The sequence below is a fragment of the Austrofundulus limnaeus genome, unplaced genomic scaffold, assembly GCF_001266775.1.
Source record: "Austrofundulus limnaeus strain Quisiro unplaced genomic scaffold, Austrofundulus_limnaeus-1.0 Scaffold1071, whole genome shotgun sequence".
Lineage (NCBI taxonomy): Eukaryota > Metazoa > Chordata > Actinopteri > Cyprinodontiformes > Rivulidae > Austrofundulus > Austrofundulus limnaeus.
The window spans coordinates 63,571-72,048 of NW_013953473.1; the positions used below are offsets into that span (position 1 = coordinate 63,571).

At 37.3% G+C, this 8,478-nt stretch overlaps 1 protein-coding gene across 1 annotated transcript in view; it reads right to left on the minus strand.

Annotated features, from left to right (window-relative positions):
- The window catches only part of LOC106534000 (partitioning defective 3 homolog), a gene marked incomplete at its 3' end in the record, with an annotated part of 82,156 nt that overhangs the window by 62,109 nt on the left and 11,569 nt on the right, over positions 1-8,478 (minus strand). Inside the window, 1 exon segment of the mRNA XM_014030496.1 lies at positions 1,071-1,254. Coding sequence (XP_013885950.1) covers positions 1,071-1,254 — 184 coding nt within the window.

Consider the following 8,478-nt stretch of genomic DNA (forward strand, 5'->3'; position numbering starts at 1 on the left):
ATTTTTATATCACCATATTTTAATTTAAAACGTATTCTTTTCTCTCGCTTCGTCCGCCATTACTAGCATAAAAAATCTCTGGTCGGGCCGCAATGCATTATGGGATATGCTGGGCAGGGAAGGATTCATCAGACCTGTCCTTCGATTCGGGCCAAAGGAAGGACGTATTTGTCAGTGGCATCGGAGGAGTCTTCAGTTTTGGACGTCCTTCGTCGCGGCGCTGTGACGTATGCGGCCGACGAATTCGGCCTTCGGAGGACCCGGCCTGCCGTTTTGGACACAGCCAGAGACTATACTGCTAGCTCAAACATTAGCATTAAGAGGAATCATATAAAAAAGTTTTTTAATTAGAATTTGAGGGGAAAAAATGGCAATATATTTGCTTACAGTATCGTGATATATCGTAAAATCGCGATATATCGTATTGTGACCCCTGCGTCATGTATCATATCAAATTCTTGCCAATACACCACCCTAGTAAAAGCATTTTCTGAACACAGTTAAATATGAGGAAATATGTTACCTGAATCTTTTTTCTAACTTTTAATACATTTTGTTTCTTGTTTTCTTCTGTCTGTACTGAAAAAAGGTTCTGCTTCATCCGAAGTGTCAGATCAGTAACAAAAGCCTGCTTCTTGTCCACACTCTCAGTAATTAGACTAAAAGAAGCGACCTGGCCGGGAGAACCACAGAGGTGACCGCGCTCAGTGTCAAATTTGATTTAGGGGGCWGCGAATTGAACCAATTAGCCACTTTGGAAGCAGATCAAACTGTGAACTGCGCCTGAAAAAAGGGAGCTCCTGTCCAATTAACTGAATTTATGGACAAAGCTCCAGCGAGAGGTGATGAGGTGATTTGTTGGGTTTTCTGTTAAACTACTGTAGCTGCTGACATTTGACTCGATGAGGACAATGAGTTTAAAGCGACAAGAACTGACTCGAGTGTTTATCATTTAAAAGTAATGCTGCAGCTCTTTAATGAACAGTGGACCGTAACCCCGTGACCTCTTACCCAGAACATACATTTTTTATTTAAACCCTTTTTTTAAATTCTGGTGGGTGAGGACTTACTGGTGCGCAGAGCCGAAGGCGTGACTTCGATCTCGCTGGTGGCCTGGTAGGGATGAAAGGCTGAGGCCGCGCTGCCGCCACTCAGGTCTGYGGCGAACAGGTCGGGGCTCTGCGTCCCCGTGGAGCTGGCGCTGGTGCCATCGCCTCCGTGGTGGGGCTCCTGTTCGTCATATACCGCTATCAGCTGGAGGAGAAACAACAAAAAGATGGAGTTAGTTTTAGTTAACAATAATAACCCTGCTCCAGACCCGTACTCTGACAGAAAGCATACTTAGGTCTAAAAAATCTCCACGGAAATTATTAAAAAAATACATATTTCATTTCAAAAGTGTACTTCAATAAATCATAAATGTGGGGGCAGCCAGTCACTGAGCTGGCAATAAAAAGAGCCGAAGTGCGCAGAAACAATAGTGTGCATGACCCAGAATGCAGTTTTGCTAAATGTGATTTTCAAACATTATCCACATAAACATGGCTGCACAGCAAAGTGACACTAAAGCTTCAAGATATTTTGTTTGAGCATCGTTTAGGGACTAATCAGTCGAGTGTTACGACTTTTATTTTAATGAGTTGATTCCACCAGCTGGCACGGCGACTTTGTACAAAAAAATGTAGAAACTATTTTGTTGTGAAACTTTTGGGACAATAACGGCAAAATTTTTGACATTATTCATTTATCCATTTCATTTAAAAACAAAGCAATTCATTTCATTACAAAATAAAATAAAATTTACATACAACAAAAAATACAAATCAAATAATATAAAAGGTAGAAGAAGAAGAAAATAATCTTCTGAGAAGAAGAGAATTTTTCAGAGAAGTGTCAACGAATTCTGGACTAAAACAAGGAATTTGCAGAGAACTGGTGGAAACAAGGTAAAATACGGTTAGCATGAAGGCTAATATTAAAGCACGACGGAAAACAGAAACTAAGAAACGCAATTCATGTTTGCGCGATAGAAGGAAACATACTCAGTGTTTTTCTTAAAACCCAAAGACACTGCAAGAATCAAGCTAACACAATAGTTTACATCAACAAAATCATAAAGGGAGAACACAACAAAGTGTTATTCAAGTCATTTGTTGAAAATTCCTGTATTTTTTCAGTGTATATCGCAGGGGTATAAAAATATATTGCAATGTCAGTTTTTTCCCAAAATTGTACAGACTTAAATGAGACAGGAATGAAATAAATGTAAATTTTCTCACAATATTTGGTCAATCTTTAGTCACCAATTAAACCACGAGGTTTTTAAAACGTTGAGTGTTTATTACTGAACTCTCTAAAAGTTGTTTATATTTACATCAGATATCCCTCTGGTATAGATGTAAACTTTCAGATATGTATTTAACTTTTAACGAGTAAACTTCGACAAACTCCGGAAAGAGTTCTGGTCCATTTCAGTCCCATCAAAAAGCTGAAATTAGACTTGGAGTGAACTGCTTTGATATTAATGCACAGACAGAAGGAGGGCTCTCTCAGCTCCGAGGAAAATAAAGGTGATTTAGACCCCATTTCTTATTGTCTAACACCGAGACATTCATTATGTCCAATCATATCCTCTTCTTCRCTCAAAATGCCTCCACGCTCTCTTTCCATATTTTTATGTTCAAAGCTCCTCTCCCGGATAGATTTGATTAATTCCAGCCTCTGATGAGTCCTTTGATTAGATTAAATATGAGATTTTCCCTCTGACTCCCACCAGGCTCCTCTGGGTGAGTCTCCAGCGTGTTTTCTTTAAACTTGGAAGGAGAAAAAAAGAACGTCCAGCGTTTGTTGAACGGGACRTCATCATTCTTCTGTCCCTCAAAGTGAAATCCAAAGAAGAAACCAGATTTGATGACGGCAAAGGTGTTACAAATGTTAAAGAGAACCTATAGAAGTCGATCATCTGGGTATATTTATACAATCGCGAGCAAAGAAAAAGCCTTGAGGCATAAAAAGCATTTGATCAAAACTCACTCAATACAAACCGACCTAACACAAACCATAAGTCCGAACACAAAGTGAGTCATTCTGAAGTTTCCTTTGAACGTGATTTCAGCTCATTCTGGTTAGAATTACAGCCTCAACAAACTGACTCAACTCTGAATAGAGCCATGCTTAAAATACAAAATAAAACCAATCTGCCAAACCTTTAAGACCACCTCTGACGGTACAACGATGACATGAATCCTAATAATGTGACCCCTGAGGGTTCAGCCTGTATTTTTACAGCTGTTTTATTTTCATTTAATTTATTTTTCTGTTGGTTTMTCACAATAGTTCTTAACCTCCTTTTGAAGGACTTTGGTCAACGTTGTTTTTTTTTTTTTTTTCAACGTTGTTTTTAAATGCTCTAAGACAGAGGGGTGCCCTGTTCTTTCAGATGGCGACGCCCCAGGACGCCCCCTGCCGACTTTCAGGTTCGCCAAGAGTTGTATTCTTTTTACGTCGCGTAAATTTCGTAAACTTGTTAAGCAGCGTAAGGGTGACCGCAGTGATTTTACGAAGCCAAAAAAAMCACACAGTTGATCAMCGYCCTCTTCCARAATCCTACCWAACAGYCTGATGTAAGAAAATATGCAAATTTTCTACTTGCAATCCCACTGCAGACGTTTATCGCTGCAAATAAATTGACACATTTGTGTAACATTGCTGCAAATTAGCAGTTTTTTTGTGTATAACACTTTAATTATGACTTAATTTGATTACTCTTTTTGGTTTGCTTTCACAGCAAAAGTTGATACCTCACTGAGCTGCCTGTTTCCACTAAAATTCAAACAAAATCTACTTTAGTTCAAGTTATTGACATTACAGTTATCTAGATATGACAGTAATTCTAGAGGTCCTAATCTGTGTATTTTTAATAATTAAAACCTCTTCATGTTATATAGCACCTTTCATGTAGACCCTGGAATGTTGGACAGAGATGTTAGAACCAGAACCAATCGTTCAGAGTCTGCTGGAGGGAAAATCTGGGTTAGACTCTGGGCTTTGTTGAATAAATCATGTTTAAGGAGTTTTAAGATTCTATCCAGGGATGAAGCAAATATTAGCTGTGAGAGCGTCCAAAGGCTCGAGCTGCAACACTGAAAGCTCCGTCATGGAAAGTTTGCAGTCTGGGAGTAAAGGATGGAGAAGAAGCCAGCGTCACGGATGAAATGGAAGAACGGAGGAGGTCAGAGAGGTGCTCAGGAACAGGGCCATGCAGGGATCAGGAGGAGGATGGTTAGTAATAGATTTATAATGGAAACACTACAAAAAACATCTGCCTGGAGTTAGGATTTCGCTCCGTTTCTTCTGAAGAGGTTYATAATTTGGTGCCTGTTGTCTCTGAAAAAGAGGATCCACATGTGTTCAACTACTAGAGGCTGATTCATATCTTGGCTCAAACTCAGCAGAAAAACATTTAAGATTTTTTTCAATAGATTTGTTCAGTGTACAAAACTGAAAAAACTGAAACACCACAAAAACTAATTTTTAATGTGAGCTGAAGAGACAGAAGTAAAAAAACTGAAAAGTTTTACAAAGCAGGGTGRCTTTATAAATGTTTTTATTCATAAATATATTCAGATCTCTTCACTTTGAAACCAGMGTATTTACTCTACATTTGTTTTCTTGTACTTTTGTTGTTACTTTTAGCTTTTATCTGCTGTTGTGCTAYTTTACTATTTTAGTTAACCTTACTAATTTTAGCTAATACAGTATTTTGCCACTTTTAGCTTTTGGTTATCATTTTACTACATTTAGCTTTTAACTAGCTTCTTGTTTCTTTTAGCTATCAGTCTGCTAAATTTAGCAATTATATAGCCTTTTGCTACTCTTAGCTAGCCTTTTGCAAATTTTAGCTTTTTGTTATTCTACTACATAAAGTTTTGAGCTATTCTTTTCTCCTTTTAGCAAGCCGTTTGTTTGTTTGTTTTAGCTTTTGGTTATTATTCTATTACATTTAGGTTTTAGCTCACCCTTGGTTACTTTTAGCTTTTAACATCATTCTGGTACTTTAGCTTTTAGCTAACCTTTTGGTACTTTTAGCTTTTCATTATTATTCTACTACGTACATCTACTAGTTTTGTTGTTCCTTTTAGGTAGCCTTTTTGTCATTTTAGCTTTTATCTATCAGTCTGATAAATTCAACTAATAAATTTAGCTATTTTTAGCTTTATCAATCATACATTTAGCTTTTAGCTACTTTTAGTTTTTAGCTAGCCTTTTGTTTCTTTAACCTTTGAGCTATTAGTCTGCTAAATTTAGCAATTACCTAGCATTTTGCTACTTTTAGCATTTATCCTTCATTTCTGCTACTTTTAAATTTTAGCTAGCCTTTTGTTTCTTTAAGCTTTTAGCTATCAATCTGCTAAATTTAACAAATAGCTAGTTTTTTGCTTCTTTTAGTTGTAGTTATTGTTCCATTTAATTCAGTTTTTATGTAGCTTTTTGTTCCATTAAGCAATTTTGGTTACTTTTTCAACTTTTTGCTTCTTTTATCTTATWTTAAACCTTTATGTTTTAAGAGCTGTTTTAACTGGATTTAGTTGTTTTCATCAACTATGACAAACTGTTGAATCTCTTCTACACACACGTGGAACTAAATCTTACCTCCTTTGCTAAAATATTGAAAAGATGATGAAATAAAACCCATTCTGCTTCTCTTACATTGATTCATTACATTTTTATAGGATATAATTAYCAGAACAAAGCCCAGACTCAGGATGATTAATCAAACTTGTGTTTTTTTAATTCTCCATCACATGTAAGAAGAGGACAAATATCTTTTATTCAACTCAATAAAACACAACCTTGCAATAAGTGCTTGCATAAATACATTTAAAACCCTAAAAACGCACATAATCTGTAAAAAAAAAAAGTCTCATTAATACACAGAACGCTCCAAGTGGACGAGCCGTTTTCTGCCACATTAAACCCTCATCGCAGCTACATTTGGCCTGAGAGCTGGACGGGCTCCCCGGTGAGAAACAGCAGCTCTCCAGGGCACGAACGCACACSAGCATTTCCAATTAGCTTCTTCGTAAAAATGAACACATTTCCTTCAAATTACAGAACGACGCGAACGTGTAAAAAATAAAAATAAAAACAGCGTAGAGTGTAGGTAAGCTCAGGTTGTTGTGTTTCAGCGAGACACATGGGAGAAGCAGTTAAATGGGTTGTGTCTGTGATTGTGTGTTTGTTTGCGAACAATATAAAACTTCCTGTGTGTGACTGACAGATAACTGCACTCGATCCTCATTAGAGCTCAGTTCAGAGCAGAGGAGCTGAGTCAGCTAAAGCCTTCCCCTCCCCTGGACACCTCCCGGAGGACAACCCTGAGTGTTTCTGCAGCCCATGTGGTTGTTATTACATGGTAATCAGCTCAGCTGCGCTGCAGAATACCAATGTGCTCGGGGCCGGGCCGATCTGATATCAATTAGAGGCAGAAAAATAATAAGTGATAATCATCAGCGCAGCAGCAATGTGAGCAGAGCGGAAACGCGTCCCCTCGGCCTAACAAAACTCCTGAAAGCACAAAAACAACGGCTGCTTTCTGCTGCCGACACGTTTCTCTTTAATAATTCAGAAAGCTGCGTTTTTAAACAACGCTCTGCAACATCCTTCAATCACTCCGGAAAAAAATAAAAAAATAAACCCYGGAGGAACTCCAAAAACTTTGTTTTACCCAATTATGTCAAAGCAGGCACAGTCCCTGAAACGACTCACGCTGCATTGTTCCCACTGTGTGTGTTCGTGTGTGGTTGTGTGAGTGTCAGATTATTCGCTCACATCCATATGCAGATCAGCATGAGGCAATAAATAATGTTTTAATAAAAAAAACAAATGCTTGCTGTGAGGTGGCTGATATGAAACAAATGTTCCAAACCTGATAATTTGCAGGGGAAGATATGTTTTTCATAAACTCCGGCCTGCGGAACAGTAAACACGCCTCGGCTGCTCGACCTAATGCTGCAAAGCACCGACACTTAATTGCATCTCTCAGATTTTATATAAAAAGTTTTTATGATAAACTCAAAAACACATGCAAATTAAAATGGAGCAATAAATGAAATGTTATGGAAAAACCATTAAACAATATTAATGCTTTTATTTTATGAGGTGTTATGAAGTGTGGCTTTTACAAATATGTGATTTTAATCTTGCAGCAAACTGAAACTCACTGTTGGCTTTGGTTCGGAGAAAAAAACAGAACTTGTGCTCATTAAGTTAGAGAGCAGAGGCTCCATGGGTGAACGTTGGGAAATCTTTTGTTTTGCTTTTGCACAACTCTTGATCTCATGCCTTAAGGCCTGATTTATATTTAGCAAGACGCTGAGAACTCTGTTCTCCCTATCGCAGATCTGTGACAGAAATTACACCATTTTGATTTCACATGCCAATGTCAATTAGGTAAACAATATGAAAACCTGCAATGTGCAATAGCTTTGATTAATATTGTGACGACGATATGATTTGCGATAAATAAACAAATAAGTATGTGTTGTTGATGTCTTTCTGCTCTGGGTTCAGAGCAAAAAAAACTAATCATTTCCAATCCAGCATGAATTTTTTTAAAATATGAAGAGATCCATCCAATTGACCAAATACATGAAGGGCTCCATTTGATTGGTGAAATACTTCAAGCTTCCATCTGAGTCACAAAATGCATAAATGCAAACTTTTTTCGCAGTTTATGCAGTCTTTTATTGTATTTTTATTGTCTTATTATTGTGACAGGTCTWGCTCCAATTGTCAATGTGAATTAGATATGTTTTTAAAAATAATTATTATTATCAAATTAAGCCTTTCACTTATAGGGCTATGTATTGTCAAAGATTTGGTGATATGATATATCGTGTCACGATAAATCGCGATATATTGCAATACTTTAATTAAGGCAATGTACTGTATTGCACTTTTTTTTCCTCTAAAAGATGAACTTACTTGCATAATATCTGAATAAAGTTTGCCTTTATATAATCAGAAGAACACTTAACACCGAGAACTCCAACTGTAATCCACATTTTTTTGATAAAGTATCAGGAGATGAAATATCGCGATATATTTCAGTGTATCGATATTAAAAATGTCAGATTTTAAACAGATTTGTATATGTATATGGTTTTTAAAATCTAAAACCACAGTAAACTGCTGTTTGCTCTGAACATAGTTAGCTTGTGAGTGTTTGATGTGAATAATTATGATAAAGAGTTCATATTTCAGCTCAGTGGTTTGACTGACARACGCTCCCTCTGGACTTTGTCCTTTTCTTGACTGAATTGTTTTCTGTGAGCCACAAAAACATCTCAGAGTCAAAAGCTAATGGCTGAGGTCTGTTGACAAGCATCACCCTGACCCTGTCACACACACACAAACACACACACACACACACACACACACACACACACACACACACACACACACACACACACACAA